The sequence below is a fragment of the Ammospiza caudacuta genome, chromosome 3 (assembly GCF_027887145.1).
Source record: "Ammospiza caudacuta isolate bAmmCau1 chromosome 3, bAmmCau1.pri, whole genome shotgun sequence".
Lineage (NCBI taxonomy): Eukaryota > Metazoa > Chordata > Aves > Passeriformes > Passerellidae > Ammospiza > Ammospiza caudacuta.
Window position 1 is genome coordinate 29,682,419 of NC_080595.1, and position 17,079 is coordinate 29,699,497.

The following is a 17,079-nucleotide window of genomic DNA, read 5'->3' on the forward strand; positions in this document are numbered from 1 at the left end:
TGATATAAAACTAGGCACTGGTTTTGGAACTAAGAAACTAGAAACTACATACTGGATTTAAATCTGTCTGAAATCTAGAAACAGAAAGCAGTGATAAACAGTGCCTGGATGCTAATAGTAGAAAAGTTCAGGGTGAAATTCAGATTCAAATTTCTGTGAGTCATCTGAATTAACTGGAATGTGACATCTTGGATCAGAACAGTCTCTTTGCCATTTTGAACCCTTTAGATTGGATGTCTCTAAATACAAAACTGTCCAACACCAAGATCCAGATTCCATCAAGAAAATGTAGGGTTGAGTACCATAATCTGCATCACACAGATCACATGAATGGCTGCAATGATGATCTCTCTAGGATTCAGAGTATTTGACTGGTGAAGAAAAGGATGCTTTAGATAGTATTTTCAGTGCCTTTAATTATTTGCAGGTGGAGGATCTCAAATTTTTTTGGTACTATTGTTTTTTCTCATTGCACCCTCTTGACATCTTTAGGACAGGCGCAGAGGGGGAGAGCTAAAGTCTGCAAGAAAAATCAGCCTCCTGCCTGTCTAATACCCATAAATTGGCAAGAATGTGGCACTGCATTCAGCAGAGATTCCAAGAGTTCAGCTCTGCTGATCCTGCCTCTAAGAGGGTTGAGCTGAAATGCATATTACACTTCTCCCCAAGGATTATGACCTTGATATTACTTTTTTTTAAATCTTTGTAGCTTTAAAAAAAAAAAAAAAAAGGAAAATTTCAGCTTCTAAAAAAAGGTTTGATTGCAACTAGAAGAGCTGGTGAGATACAGAACAGAAGTGCTCAATGGCAATACAAAAGAATGTCTTGCCATCTCCGATGAAGGAGTTCAGCTATGAGCTGCAATAGCACATGAACCTTTAGAGTAAGTTTCTAGTAGATCTACTGTAATGACTGTGACCTTCAGAATTATGCCAACAGTTTCCCTGTGGGGAAGTGCCAGGTCAGTGCAACTTGATTTTCCAAAACGATGCATCAAATGCAGCTGGGAAAAAAAAGATCTTATTTATTCCATCTCCATTGCAGATTTTTTGTTTTCTTTTTTTTCTGATGAAAGTATAATAGGCATTTTTTTACTGAATATGTAACTTAAGAATAATCACAAATATTTATGCAATGCTGTATAAATATACCATGTGCTACAATGCTGAAAAGCTAGTTCTGTGCTCAGTTTAGCAAAGAGCCTTCCTGTCTTCCTAAACCACTGCTTAAAGAAAGGTTATTGAGAGGGTATTCAGTCAACAATAGTTCTGTCTCTTGGAATGTTGTAATGATTTTGCTCATCCATTACCCAGAGCAAGGATTAGCCTGAACTTATGTATTTTTTTTAAAAGATGTATCAGACATCAATAGCAGAGAAAACAAAATGAAATCCACAGTCTGATTTACCCTGTATGAAACTGTCACACATTCATTAAAGGACACCCTGACCTGAGAGTGACCTTGACATTTATAAACTCAGCTGAACTCATGAGGTAAGAGAGGAAAGTTTAATCTCTGTTGATCACATATCAAAAGGAGAACAGAGCACATTCTCAGGCTGTATAAGGCACTACTGACTGTAGAACACAAAAATGCATTTTACTATTTGAAATATAATATAGAACACTTTGTTTTCCAAACCAGCTATATTTTACATATAAAATACTCTAAAATATGTAAAGGACTTGTTATATTTTAGGTATGTATTACCTTGCATCTTGTTCTGTATAAACTAACTTAGTATGTTTCTGGTAAGTGAAAGTGGTCATGAATACATTCTGGCATTTAAGGTTCTTCTGAACTGTGTAATACAGAACATCATTTGCAGCCCATTCTGGAAAAAAAGAAAAATGCATATCAAATTCAGAGAGAAGATGATATTACTGAGAGAAGATGGGACTTCCACGGACACTGGACCCAGTGCTGCAAAAGGTGGGTTACAGGTGGCATGGAACTGAGGACAGCACTTCTTCATCCTGTGGGGACTGAGGTAAGAGCCAAAAGGTTTTTCCATATTTTCTCTGAATTCCACAGAACAAGAATCTCATAATGCATTGAAAAAAAAGCAAAAAAAAGCCGAGGTCAATGTTGCAGAGCCCAGTAATAGGGAACTGTTGACTCTGTGTGGGTTCTGGAGGTAACAGGAAAATAGGAAACGTGGCTGTTTAAAACAGCAGAGAAAAACTGGTTTACATGGAGTCAGCAAGACAATAAAGACATCATAAGCTCTGCACTGCTGCATGTGACTGCACACAAGCCATTTAGAGAAAAGAGATGATGCTTGTGCCCCATGGGTACTGCTGAGATAAAAATTCTCCACTTTTCTAAGCTTGTGTATGTGTTCACCAACATAGAAAGGCATAAATACAGGGCCCTTGTTATTCTGAAGTTATTCTGCCGGATCCAGCCACATTTCTGCTGCTCCTGCGGCCAACAGAATGATGTTTAACACACGTGCTTTTAAAAGCTGCTGTCTTATGCATAAATACTGATTTTCAGTACAAACCCCGAGGAATTCATAACACCAAATAACACAAACATTTTGCTTTCTGAACAGCAATGTGGCTCCAAAGTGCACAGGTGGCTGAGGACTCACTATGAAGACAAGCCTTTGGAGGGCAAGTCTAGACATTTCTATAGTCTAGCTTATAAAAAAATCAAGGTGTAAATTTTCAGGAGCTTCTGTCTGTCTCCCTGCTATTTTATATCACTTAATACAAGCCCATAAACTTTGCAAATGGTTTTAAGACCTAATTCTTTTGCTCATGATTGAGGCACCTCTTTGCTTCATTGCACTACTGCTGTACCTCACTAACATCTGACTTACCTTTACAGGTTACTTTTACACACCTAGCCTTACCTTTACCTTTACCTTTTACAGAATTTACCATTCTGAGAGTCATCTTTTGAACTCTTATTATCTGTCACACCTATCTAGGCAACAGGATGTTGGTCTCTTAACTGTACTGATTCTTCTGGATCAACCTAGGTAGATGTTCAAACCAAGTATATTGTAAAATGTCATTGGCAAATTTGCATGTTTATTTTTCAACAGGTATTATAATCTTCAGTGTGGAAACACAGCACTAAATTCTTGCTACTCCTCATTTTTTTTAACAAGGAAGTTTAACATGAAATTTTTTTTTTTTGCTCTGCCCAGGCAAATTGCTTACTGCACTAGATATACTTGATGACATCTAGCAATATAATCCAAAGTACAAGATGTGGAACACTGTATACATACTATTATACTCTTTTTGCTATATTCTTTATTAGACTATAAAAAAAGAATGTTTTCCCATTCACTTCCATTTACCTCTGCTTCTTTTAACAGCAATGTAAAGCTCTGTAACCTATTCTGAAGGAATTGATTCAAGGCCTGGCTGACTTCTCTGGCCTCTGCAGTGTGACCCACATTGTGGATTCCAGTTGAAATTCCAGCCAATACTCACTGGTAAGTAGTACTTCCACACTTTTCAAACAAAGCTGTCTTCAGCTACCAGTGACTTCAGTTGTAGCTGCAAGGGTTTACCAACTAGAACATCCCTCAAAACCATCTTTACATGACAAACTGTCACATGACTATATTTTGAATATAGCATATTGGATTTAATGGGAAAAATTATGACTGTTGTAATGTGTATAAATGCTTTTGCAATGAAGGACAACTTGTATCCAGGAAGCAGTCCCTTTCATCCATATCAGACAACCTGTAATCATGCAGCATTAAAGAAACCATAAGAAAAAATGCAACATTTATAAGGATTAAATGTTGCCTTCATATAAAAAAAAAAAATTATTATCTTTAAACTAAAAAAAGATGTTGTGCTGAAAGCTTGTGTGATCCACAGGATATTCATAAATGACTTACCAAAGCTAAATACACTTGGAATTACTTTTTCCACTACAGGAAGATTACCAAGTTTCATAATAATGCAGGTTGCCTCTTCAGAATTTTCACTTTTTAAGCTGATGGCCATGTATCTCTGACCTGGTGAAATTCTGATCCGTTGAATAAAGGCATCAGAAAAGCCAAGATCTTCAATACTGAATAAAATCTTAGCATTTCCCTCACCTATTACATAGGGAAAAAGAGATAGCAAAAAATCCTGTAGTTAAAACACTGTCAAAATGAATGGTGATTTTTAATGTCTGTATTTAACAAATCTGTCTCTAATATTCACAAACATTCTACTGGAATTTATCAACAACAAATACCTGTCTTGCAAGATATTTGCAAATGCACTTTGTAAAAATAAACAAAAAATTACAGTTCAAAGGAAAAAAGTACTGTAGTTACTACTAAAAATATTTCAAAAGTGTAGATCTTGGTTTCTGCTAAGCCTATTGAATTTTAAAGCTCAGATAGCTAAACGGTGGTTGTTTTTAATAAATAAAATTTAAAATTCTTTCATCCCCTCTCAGAAATAAAAAAGCATGGATGTTCTTTTCCTTTCTTCAAAATATTAAGTTAGGGCTCTGCAAAGAAGTGTTTTATCTCTTTCCTCTCCAGCAACTTGCCTTAGTATCAATATATACTATTCTCTAACTCCCTTTACCTCACATTTTCAGATGCAGGATTCTAAAATTATGACTCTAGTACAGAATTGTATAAAAGTATTTTTAGTTAAGAAACAGACAAGTTAAGCATTAATGCAAGAAAAGAACACTAAGTGATACATGTATACTTTTTTAAAGAATCCTTCCATATTAGGAAGAGAAATCCCTTACCATCATCTGTTTTTGCAAGAAATATGCAGCCATTCTCTTCAAAGTACACATTTTCTCCAAACCTGATCTGTTCAATACAAAGAAAAATATTTCAAGTCCAGCATACTATTTCCTTTGAATCCCTATATTGTAATTTTTCTGTACAGCAGAAGTGTAACAAATGTAACAAATGACAGAACATATATTCCATACTGAAGAAGGAATTGCACACATCAGAAAGGTTTTTTTCAGTTAGGGTACTTAACTACCTCTACCTGCTCTAAATTTCACAAAAGGCTCAGATCACCTGCAACTGCTCTTGCATCTTACAATGTTGTGTATTCATTATCCAAAAGTCAGATGATTATTTTATCTTTACTTGCTTTTGCCTAGGGAGAAATTAAGGTAAATTCATTGTCATAACAAGTATAAGCTGTTCTAAACACAAACTGTTGCTATGCACAACTACTAAAATATTCAAAATTTCTACTGTAAAAAAAATGAGTAAACCAGCATTTTATAGCAGGAACAGCTTCACTGTCTTTTATTGTATTCAGTGATGGGAAATGTTTGTATTGTTTGCCACTTACCCTTGGGCTTCTTGAATTGAGTCTATACATGTTGTGCAATTCTTCCAGTTTTTCTTTGATCCTCTTTGTCATAGTTTTGTATCTCGGTGAAATGTTATTCCAGTTTTTTTGCTCTGATTTCAGAAGGTTCTTGTGCAAAAGTTCTGAAGTTACCATGGATGTATTTTGCTTCTTTTTGGAAAGGACTTTTGTTCCTTCCTGCTAAGTAAGGAAAGACAACAGTGGCTACAAGCCAGCACTCTGCACACCAATCTGAATACACTGAGGTGGTATCCCCTGAGCCACAAGCCCAAAATCACCTTTGTGTTATTACAAAAGTATATGACAGTAAAAAAAAAAACCAACAAACAGTAGTTGGTATGTGTTTTATTTTAACTCTTCCTGATCTTTGGGGAGGCACTGTGAAACGTGTTTTACTCAACACATTGAGGTCTTCTCTCCAAAATTTAGGGTACTATTAATATATGCTCTTAATTGATTATAAGTAATTATGTTTGTTCCTGTTCTAGAACTAGGTTTTACTTTATATGGAATTCTATTACTTTTCCTTCTTCACAGCTTTCTTTCATAATGTCCTGTCTTTTGAATGTAATTTCTTGTTTCCTTTACTAGACAACAGTGCCTACACCTCTGTCCCTGTACCTTAGAGTCCCAGCAGCTCATTCAGGTTCCTGCTCCACCTTCTCAGAAGTGTTAATATAAATGTTCATAAGGTGCAGAATGAAGTGAACTGATATGGGCTCCACAAGAATTTTATCAGGAATAAGTTTAAGGATTTGGTTTTCCATGAAATGTGAGATGATTACTGCTACCTCACTGCCAACCAAGCTGTCCTCTATTGTAAAAAATGTTACAAGTGTGTTAAAACTGCTAGAACAATGTTACTTCCTCTTGCATGCTGTGAAATCTCACTTGATCAAGTAGTAAGCTTCACAACTTGTATTACACTACCTAATACTGCACAGATCACACAAAGTAGCATTTTATAACATTCAATGTATGATTTGAATGTGTCTAAGCTTAAAAAGCAGCCTGTGCTTCATATCCTGTCCCCACTTTCCATTAAGGAACGTTGGTTTGTTCCTAGTTTGTCTTCAGAAACATGTAAGAACCAAATGTGAATGTTCCAAGTTGACTCTGAAGGGAAACCATCTACTTCAGTAACCAAACTCCCTATGAACATAAAACATATAATTGCTGAGAGCTGAGAGTGTTCTATTTTAATATGATGGAAACCATGACCTTACTGGTCAGCACAAGAAAGTCAAGTGTTTTTTGAGACAGGTCACAATCTGCTATAATCAGTTTGGACACTTTGCTTCTACACTAGCTGATCTCTCCTTGCAGTTTTCTCCTGACACTTTACCTAAGTCTGGAAGATACCAATTTTTTCAAAATTACAATAGCAGGAAAATCAACGAAAGTGCAGCTTTATGTCAAAACAGCATAGGAAAGCTGAACAATGGTACATGCCCTTGAATGTAACTGATATCCTGGACTTTATTCCTCTGCTTAAATCCTGTGGGAAATATATATTTCTTCAACATGTAAAAAGTATGACTGGATCCCTTATCAGATATGCCAAGGTGGTTGTTGGTATTAGGTCTGTATTTAACAGCATACCTTGCAGGAAAAGAATCTGCACGGCAGGATGCTTCCAGGTGGTGCAGTCCTGTGGGTGCATGTGCTTTTAGAACAGCCCAGGATGTGGCACTTTTTTGGAGCAATTTTACTGAAAAGACACACTGTTTGAGGAGGGTTATGCTTGGAGTAGTACTTGGCACCGAAGCTCAGCCCTTGGAGAAGATTCCGCAGTCCAGCACAGCACATCCTAGCCCTCATTTCGTGAAAAATTCTGAAACATTCGTGAAATTTCTGAACATCCCGAACTGCCGATCATTTACACTGTGCGTGTGAAATATACATAAACAGCAGGTGTAAATATACATACATACAGAGGAAATAGACATAGCGTAAACTTCCTCTTCCAAAGAAATGTAACTGATTCACTAGGTAAATCAAACGAGAATAAGTAAAACTTTGTCTGTTAACAACTGGCGCCCACATTTTAACCTGAACATTCCGGGCGGCCCAAAGTTTAACTCCAATGAAACTATGAGGGGAAGGGGAGCTGCAACGGCGCACGTCCAAACGCTGAAGGACAGAACACTGGGAAAGTCTGGAGAAGTCGTACCCCCTCAGTTCCCCATCATGTAACACCAAACCCACGCTCTCTCCCGAGGCAGCGGCAGCCGAATCCCGTTCGCAGGAGCACTGCAGGGGACGGGCCCCCCGTGTCCGGCCGGACCCGGCACGGCCCCCCTCCCCGCCGGCACTGCCGCTCCGCCCGCCCGCCCGCGGCCCGCGCAAGGACTCGCCGTGGCGCTGCCGCCGCTCCCGCTCCTGCCGAGCCGGGCTGCCCGGGATCAGAGGCCGGCCGGGCAGGCGGCAGCGCTCCCGGGGGCGCTGCCCGTCACTAAGATGGCGGCAGGGCGCTTCAGCAGCGCCGCTGATGTCAGCGCCGGGACGCGGAGCCACGGCGGGGCGGGCACGCTCCCTGGGGCGGCTTTCCCGGGTGGCCGCCGTGCCACACCCAGTCCCGTCCCCGGGCGCGGTGGCCACGGGCGACTTGTCTTGCGGCGCACCCACGCCGTGCAGGGCCTGAAGAGCAGCGCGCTTCCTCGGCCGCCGAGAGTCGCTCCGGCGCTGCCCTTAGCAAAGATGGCCGCGCCCCTCCTCCCGCTCCATCCCTAGCCCGGCCGGTCCCGCAGCCGCTGGATGCTCAGCGGCTCGGCCCCGCCGCCCAAGGCACCGCTCCCTCCCTCCCTCTCTCCCGCCGCGCCAGCTCCCGGCGCTCCCGCCGCCGCATGGCCGAGGCTACCGGCTCCCCGCGCCGCCCCGCCGCGGGCAGGTGCGGGGCGAGCGGCGCGGCAGCGGCCCGAGCCCGCTGGCGGCTGCTCGGACAGGTAGGGGGAGCCCGCGGGCGGGGGGCGGCATGGCGGGCGGGAGGGCGGCGGCGCAGCCTGAGGGGAGCGCGGGGCTCGCCCTGTTCCCTCGGGCCCGGCTGTGCCCTGGCGGCGGTGCGGCAGGTCCTGCACCCCTATAGGAGTATTGCGAGCTATACTATGGCGGGCCATGTAAAGGGGCTTGCAGCACTCTCCTTGGAAAATATGATAATAAAAATATGTATATATATGTATATGCACCCAACCCTCTCTAAAAAGAGGGGAAGCGGAGGGGCAGGCACCGATCACTTCACTTTCGTGACCGGTGACAGGACTTAAGGGAATGGCCTGAAGTTGTACAAGAGAGGTTTAGGTGGGATGTTAGAATAAGGTTTTTCATCCAGAGGATGGCTAGGCACTGGAACAGGCTCCCCAGGGAAGTGGTGTCTAGCAAGCCTGATAGGATTGAAGCCTGATAGAGTTTGGACAATGCTGTGAGGCGCACAGTGTGACTCTTGCAGTGTCCTGTGCAGGGCCAGGAGTTGGATTCGATGATCCTGATGGGTCCTTTCCAACTCAGCTTGTTCTGTGATTTTATGATTCTAAAGTGTGCCTTCAGTAGATCCCCAAAACTGTCCATGGCCCGTGTTAAGGGAGGAGGACCAGCACCCTCACCCCTGAGGCCACCTTGGGATTTTCAGGCCGTAGTTTGACACCTTCCATCGATGCCACTGGGGCTGGTTGTTGTGGCTGACACCTCATTCCTGCTCTTTGCTCCCCCAGACTGCCTTTGGTGGGGAGCTGGGGCGAGACGCTGCTCGCCTGGCAGTGAAAGCTGCATTTTGCTGAGGGGCTGTGCCTGCAGGAAGGTGAGGAGGAAGAAGGATCAAGTGGTGACACCTGTGCTGTGGTAAACAGCAGCTCCTCAGCTGCAGCCCTCCACATTGTTTTAGACCCTTTCAGAGCAGTGCAAGGTCGGAAAGGATTCCTCTTCAGACGAGTGTAGGCTAAAGGCTTAAAAATTCTAGTCAGTTTCATTGGCTGTTTTTGTTATGGGATGTGAAATTGACAGCCCTCACTTGAGTGTTTGTTTCTGTCCTTTCAGAGGACATCTGGAGCCGCCTGTGGACAGCTGTCCCTGAGAGGGCAGAGGGGTGGCACTCAGTCAGTGGTGGCAGCCGGGTTGGAAGGGGCACCTGGCTGCTGCTGGGTCACGATGGGAGGCCCGGGGACATCGATATTGCACTTCGTGTGTGCTTTTGGTTTCAAAATTTGCCAGTCCTGTTCAACAGGACCAACTTCTGTTTTATTATACTCCAAAGCAGGAAATGTCAAAGTTACTGGTAGGAGTATCAGGTTTGTCTTTGTAGGTTTCTGCTATATAAGCTGGACTCTGTGGCTGTACTAGCTGTTATTTCTTCTCAACATATACTGCCTTTGGCATATTCCTGTCTCTTAAAATCATAAGGAGCTTTTCATAACAATAGAGTGGGGTTGTGGAAGAGTGCATGTAGGTATTTGGGGAGAAGGCTTCTCTTTTTTTCTCAAACTACATGTATCTGTGACCTTTACCTCTGCAGATTCTCTTGGTTTTTCCATGTTCTTTAGCTTTTCTGTTGATTTTTATATGGTACAATGAGCAAGGATCAATTTAATCTTACTGGTACATCTGAAGTAAAAATCAGTTCTGTGCTCTTTGCTACAGTGGTGCTCAGATCTATCTATGGATTGGAAGAAGGTATCAACCTCCCTTTAAATCCATTTTTAAAGGAGCACTGTCAAAGTGTTTCTTACAGTGCTTTTAAAAGCACTTTTCATACTGCTTATAATAACGCCTTATGTGAAATCAGTTCTGTGGCGTGTTTATATCTTGAATTTGCTTTCATTCAATGCACACACAAATTGATTTACTATGGTAAGGATGCTTGAGTGCATGCTCGCTGATTTAATTAAGAAAAAAAAGCCCTTTTATGAGGTATCCTATGAAGCTGGCATAAAGAAGCAGGGGTTTGCATAATTACCTGTGTGCTCTTTATCAATGAAATGTTTTATGTATGCACTGAGTTTGAAGTTTGACAATATTTTTAAACTTAGTCTGTCAGAATCAAGAAAAGTATTTTTTGCATTTAAAAAATGCTAAGGGAAGTTACCCATTTACTGTGCATTTGTAAATGACTGGATAAGTTCTCTAAGCTGTGTTTTGAGCTCTGCCAGTTTCTGTGGCTGAAGGCATTATCCAGTCAGTAGTTTTCAGCAGGGAAGTTAGAGCAATAGGCACGCTTTAGGTTCCTCCCCATATGTACATTTCCTCCCTAGAGAAAGTTTCATGAAATTTGTAAGCTTTTTTATTTATCCTGCCTGTTACCTTCCTCTTGCTGTTCTCACACAAGTCTCAGAATCACGGATTATGCTGAGCAGGAAAGGAGGCACAAGGATCATCAAGTTCAGCTCCTGGCCCTGCACAGGGCCATCCCCAAGAGCCACAACACGTGCCTGAGAGTGTGTTGTCACCTGCTAATGTACTTTAACTTCCAGAATTGAAAAATAAAAGCTAAAGTGAGGACAGGTCAGTGACACTTTTTTTCCTGAACAGAAGCATTTCTAAAACTAATTTTCATCTCTTCCTGCTCTTCTCTCTGTGAAGGGTGCCTGTGCTTCAGATCTTTTTTCCATGTTTTTGTTAGTCTTGAGTTTGTAAAGTGTTTACAATTGGATAAAACAATTTGGTAAAAAAATTATTTGTAAAAATAAATACTATAGTCCTATGGATGATATTTAAGAGTGCAGTTACAGGTTGTGTTGTAGTTGATTGTGTAGAAACTTTCTTGCATGTACAAATACCATGTTGCAGTCACTGCCAGAGAACTGGCAGAGGTTTGTAGACCATAAGCTGTTACTGAATTTGGCTCTTAGTGCAACTAGGCCTAACACGAGGATGTATAAGTACAGTGAAATTCAGGTGACTGCCTTTCTCCATGTTGTTTGTGGGAGATTCTTTTCTAGTGAGTTTTTTTTTAAGAGATATCAACCAGTTTTAGGTTTTATAGGAAGTCCTAAACATGGTACTAATACTGTGATTAAACCAAGGGCATTGGAATTATGATCTGTGGTAATATTTTACCAGAATCTTTGTAGAACATTTTTGGTGATGAGTTAAGATAGGTTTGTCACCTTTTGTTTTTATCAGTGGGTTATTCTATAGCAGCAATTTATCTTTGTACCCTATTTAACACAACTGTGGTCCTTTTAGGAATAGACTTTAGAAAAAACCCCCTTTGATCCATATGTAAAAAGTACAGAGCTAGATATAAATGATGTATCATATTCTCCATCTGTACTATTTTCTCAGTTATATGTAGGGTTTTAAAATATTTGACCTGCTGTTGTAATTTTCAGATATTAGACTACTTGATTTTTGTTTGAGTCTGTGGGAAAAATGTTCTTTTGAGTATTCAAATGCTCATGAGATTTTCTGCTAACCCAGAGAATGAAATTAAATTTTACAGAGTGGCTATAAGGTGTCTCTGTACAACAAAAACTGAAAATAGGAAAGTGTTGTTGCCACTGTATTTTTTTTCCTTTTAGTAATGGCTTGCTATTTCTTTAAAGAAGTCCCCAAACAACATACTTTTCTGAAAATTAGGTCTTGCTGGTTTTCTTTAGTTGTCAAGATAGTCCATTTTGTTTTCAGGCACACAGCTATTACATGAAGATCTTAATTTTGCTGGTCTTTTAATTTTCTGCTTTGATATTTTTGCATTTTTCATTCATGTGTGTATTTTTCTCACGTGTTACAAGGTAGTGTGGACAGCACCCAGACATTTTTAATACTTCATGAAAAATGCCTCTCATAGGATGAGACCTACCTGCCAATGAAAATAGCTCCAAAAGCAGTAAGCCTGATGTCTCAGACCTGCTGTTAAGTACCAAAAGTGTAGCAAATACAATTGCTCTGCTCACATATGTAGTACTTCCAAATATCCTGCAAAATAATGTCATGGCCCCAAACTGTAAGGCTTTTAAATGGGAGTACATTTTCAGTTAGAGCATGTTAACACAGGTTGTGTACAGCAAAAAAAATCACTGACCCATTATTTTTTTTGTACACATCTTGTATGCAAAGCTTTCAAGTTTCATAATTCTGGAGAGCTGTTTCTCATTTGACTTATCTCTAGGTGACAAAAACCTGTAAATTGCTGTCCTACTCAATGGAGCTCTTCCTTGTACCCCTATTAATTTATAGGCATGAGTTTATTTTCTGCTCTGGTTTTTTTTGTTTGCTTGTTTGTTTGTTTTTTTTTTGTTTTTTTTTTTTTTTTTTTGTTTTTTTGTTTTTAATCCATTACTGGGGACTGCATATGCACCTTAATTTTAAAAATGCAATGGCAATTATTTATGTACTCTCTCCAATGTTAGGAGAAAGAAGTTAAATCTAGGACACTTTTCCTTCCACATCACTGCCCTTAGAAATAAATCTTTTTGTCTGTCAGGGAAGTGCTGGCTGTCTTCTGAGCAATTGCACAGCTCAAGCAGCTGAGTGCTGGGTTCTCCTGCACAGAGGGGTTGATGCCTCACTCCCTGAAGATGGCTGAGTGCAGCAGACTAGGCAGCACAGAGAGCCCACGTTTTCACTCTCCTGAACAAGTGTTTGAATCATTTAAGAAATGCAGATGCCATTCTGTCTCTGTCACTGCCTTGAATTCCTCAGTCTCATAGCACTGAACTTGGTGCTCTCAGAGTGTTTTGGGGCTCACCTGAAGTCTGGCTCATGTGTCAGTCCCCTTGTGGGGGTCTGGTTGGAGAATATAGAGTTGTGGTGTCTGAAAGTCTGGGGCCTGGGATAGGAAGCAATTTTTTCCACTTAGGGAACTTTGGCAGCATCTCTGCAAGTGTGCAGCAGAAGATTTCTAGGCTAGGAAGGAGTCTATCAGGGGAACACACAGCACTCTGGCACCTGAAAATCATGTTTTGGGTTTGTCATTTTAATTCTACAAAAGATACATTTGTTGTTGACCTTTTCCCCCTCTATAGGGACAGTGAGTGGCACAGAAATTGCTTGGGGAGGGCATGGCTTGGGCTGTGAAATTTGGTAAAATGAGAGGATGGGAAGAACCCAGTTTGGCCCTTGAATTTTTGCGTGGGTTTGCTGGAGCTTGAGTTAAAAAAGCAACTTTGTGTACTTCTGAATACAGTACATTTGCTTTAGTTATTGAGACATAATTCATAACTCATTCTCTTGACTCCTGCCATCAATACCACTGTATTTTGTTCAGGCCTGGCTTTGTTATTCATAACTACTAGCTGATAGCATGTCCATTATGGTTTTCCTCTTCACTCAAAAAGGCATGGGTTTGTTCTTTTCTTGTTTTATTGTTGATATTTAATTTGTTCTTAATTTCAAAGGTTCTGAGGAAAAAGCACTTGAAAGATGTGCATCTCCAACAAGTGTCTGTCAGAAGGTTTGCATCATTCAATCTCTTTTCAATAGAAGACCAGAGTACAGAAGAGGAAACTGGGACCTGGGTTCAGTATAGAAGCATCTTTTATCCCAAGTACAGTGTCTCCTTAAGGTAACCACAATTTAAATTTTAAGTAAGATCTTGAATGGTTTTCAAATATAAAACTCATTAGTCATTCTTCCACCGTTTTGTGTAACTAGGGCATAGTTTACAAATAAACTGGTAAATATTACTTTTAGTTGTTTGTCACAGTAAGCGGCTTGTCTGACTCTTCTTTCTGGTACATTTCACTGAAGTAGCAGAGCTTGACTGAAAATACTGATGCTTGTAGCTAAAACAGAATGCAAATATGAACATGTATTTTATATTTTAACAGCTTCCTGTTTTGACATTCTTCAGTTATGCATAGGATATAAAAAACCTGAACACAGTTATTTATGGTCTTAAAATTTTTTATGACATGACGTTATTAATGATGTTCTAAAAGGATTTTGGTAATTTTATTCAGTTTTCTTCTTAGTGCTATTTTAAAAAACTCAATGATAATTTGGCAGCCAAATTCCTACAAAATAATATATACTTAACAAAGTAATCTTATATTAAGGCAGATTATTTTTATTAAAGAAATTGACAGTTAGAAAGCCCACATGCACACAAACAGAGCAACAGAAAGCTTACTTCCCCTCCAGAAAACCATCTGAAGGAATTTCAGTGAAGTCTCAGTAGCTTTGTTTATAACTCTCATTCATTACTGTGTTTGAGAGGTTTTGTTTCTGTTTTTCTTTTCTGTTGCTTTGGTTTTCTTTTCCACGTTCATTCAGTTTTGTATCTATCTTACTTGGTTTGCCTCAGGAAGTTTGCAACAGTAACTTAAGAATCCCTGAATTGGTGCTTGTTCTGCAGCAGCTAATTACATCTCTGAAGGTGGAGGATTTTGCATTGTCTGCACAGTGGAAGATGTTCTGGAGAGCCCAAATCAAGAAGTGCATTTTTGTTTACCTGAGACTTATAAGTCAAGCTTAGGAATTAAGATCTAACACAAAAATGTGGCCATCATTAAACTGCAGCATTTTTGCAAAGTTTTAAAATGAACCAATGAGAAAAAACCAAACTAAAGGAACCCCACAACACTACAGGCATTTTAAGTTTGCATCTGGATGTAAAGTCCAGAACAAAATTCTTTAGAGCTTTATAAACTCCTAATTTTCCATTTTCCAGGCTTACACTCAGGGGTGTTAAAAGGGTTCAAAAGGAAACTTTTCCGCTGGAAAACTGCTGTTTGTAATAGAAGTAGGTGCAGTGTTTTCCCATGTATAGACTTTTCCTGTAAACCACCAGTGAATGCTGTGGATTAATTCAAACACTGCCAGTCTACATAATGCCTTTGGTGCAGTGTCCCTATTCCTTGTTTCTAGGTCCTCAGAGGCACACTGGGGATAGGAAGCACAAGGTGTTTAGGTAGAATTTGGGCTGAACAAGGCTGCAGTCCCTTACAATGCAGCCCTGAACTCCTTTAGGTCACTGTCATGGCTTGCAACACTCACTGCCACTTGATTTACTTGTTCTGGAGTTTTAAGGTAGGAGATGAGCTAAGGTTCACCTGTGCTGGCAGTACAGAAGCCAAGGATCAGTCTGACATCCTGATCCTGCTCTGGCATTTGTGTGCTTCTGTGTCCACACTTTCTAAGCCATCATTTTACTTGGCTTTCTAAGCCATCATTTATTATTATTTACTATTATTTGCCTAATAGTAGTTTAATTGATAATAGGACTCAGCTCAACTATAGACTTTGACCAAGAGCAACTTTATTTATGTGTTATTTTATTGTGTTTCTCTAATCCTGTTCAGTGGAAATGTATAGATTCTGTGCTGGAGCAGGCTCACACCACATTTCCAAAACTGAATATTGAGGAGAATATGGACATTGTCTTCTGATGGGGATTTTTATTTTATGTTTTCTCTGCATTTGATCCTTTCCAAAAGATATTCAGTGACCTCTAAAAATAGTAATCACTGATCATTTTAGGAATAATGATCAGAACTTGCTTAGTCTTACACACTTCTATATTAAAATGTCTTCTCCACACAGAAGCAGTGACAATACATAGAGGGTACTTACTATTTCAGAATATTGTGGGAGGTGAGGAAGGGAAGGAGAAAATACTGTGGGTTTTGCTAGGAACAAGGTATAAATAGACTGCAACAAAATTGACTTTACCATGAGTCAGTGTTAAATCAAGTTTCTTCCCCATTTTTGCAAAAGCAGTAATTTAGGGGATCAGTCTAACAGTTTAACATACATAACAAAGCAACAGTTCTTCCTGCTGAAACTTACATATCGAAAAGATAAAAATTCTTGGAGTAAGCATTGCTGGATCTTTGGAAACTGATTATATGTTGGAAACTTAAGCACTCTCTGTATGTCTGACAGTCTATCCCTGGTTTTTCTCTGTCCACTGGCAAAATTTTATTTATAATAATATTTAAGAGCAGAAACAATTTAGCAAGTTAACAAGAGCATAATATTAACAATAGCTTCAGTCAGGTAAATCCAGAACAGCATGCTTGAATAGGAAAATGTTTTTATATCTTTTTGTCAGGGAAAAAAAATGTTGCTATATCATCTCTAAAATCTTGACAAAAGTGCTTTGGAATTTTCATCTACATTTGTTTTCCTTGTGCATTAACATTTTCTTGGAAAAGCTCATTGCATATGTTCAATGTTAAAAGGGTTGTCAGCTAATATCTCGACGAGACTAAATACTTAAGAAAGTTCATAAGGTTGTTAGTGGCTTTTGGCAAAGAGTATAAAGGTCAAGCTGTATCAGTTCAAGGGCTGTCAAAACTGATAAAATTGTATATTCAGATATGCTATGACCTAGCTGGAATTATTGCTCTAGAGGGGCTGGGGACCAGTTTGTCAGGAAAATAGAAGCTTTTATAGGAACTACCAGTCATGTGTGTGCTTTTCTAAAGTTTGTTGGTTTTGCTGTTTCTCTAAATAAATTCAGGCTGGATTCATATCTCAGAAAGAAGAGCTTATGCCATGTTTTTCTGTCACTAGTTTATATTTTTCTGCATCATTCGTCATAACAAATCTTCCAAAGCAGAAAACCGAAACTCCCAGTATATGGCAATTTTCAGCTTAAAAAATTTAAGCTGAATTTAGGTGCTGTTTTGACTAGATCCTTGCAGTGAAATATCATTGACTCATTTTAAAAATCTCCGTAACTCTTCTGGTTAAGTGTGCTTAATGAAATGTAGATTTATAATACATGGTGGAACATGATCTCAAGGTTTGTTTAGGTACTAAAGTGCTTCACAGTAACTCTGGGGTATCAAAAGGGGTGTCTGGTGAGTGTGGGGTTTTGTTA

General features: G+C 39.9%; 2 protein-coding genes across 6 annotated transcripts in view; one reads left to right on the forward strand and one right to left on the reverse strand.

Annotated features, from left to right (window-relative positions):
- PREPL (prolyl endopeptidase like) overlaps positions 1 to 7,597 on the reverse strand; it is a 26,276-nt gene extending 18,679 nt beyond the window's left edge. For 3 of the 5 annotated variants that reach the window (XM_058800860.1, XM_058800858.1, XM_058800856.1), the window contains exons 1-5: positions 6,924 to 7,597; positions 5,301 to 5,501; positions 4,732 to 4,798; positions 3,872 to 4,075; positions 1,711 to 1,834 (exon numbers count right to left, since the gene is read on the reverse strand). In XM_058800860.1, the coding sequence (XP_058656843.1) occupies positions 1,711 to 1,834; positions 3,872 to 4,075; positions 4,732 to 4,798; positions 5,301 to 5,501; positions 6,924 to 7,142 (815 nt within the window). In that variant the 5' untranslated portion in view covers positions 7,143 to 7,597. The remainder of the gene's footprint in view (positions 1 to 1,710; positions 1,835 to 3,871; positions 4,076 to 4,731; positions 4,799 to 5,300; positions 5,502 to 6,923) is intronic. The other 2 variants (XM_058800859.1, XM_058800857.1) reach the window with 1 other exon arrangement.
- A 565-nt stretch (positions 7,598 to 8,162) lies between these two features.
- CAMKMT (calmodulin-lysine N-methyltransferase) overlaps positions 8,163 to 17,079 on the forward strand; it is a 211,724-nt gene continuing 202,807 nt past the window's right edge. The window contains exons 1-2 of the mRNA XM_058802337.1: positions 8,163 to 8,266; positions 13,649 to 13,815. Of these exons, the coding sequence (XP_058658320.1) occupies positions 8,168 to 8,266; positions 13,649 to 13,815 (266 nt within the window). The 5' untranslated portion in view covers positions 8,163 to 8,167. The remainder of the gene's footprint in view (positions 8,267 to 13,648; positions 13,816 to 17,079) is intronic.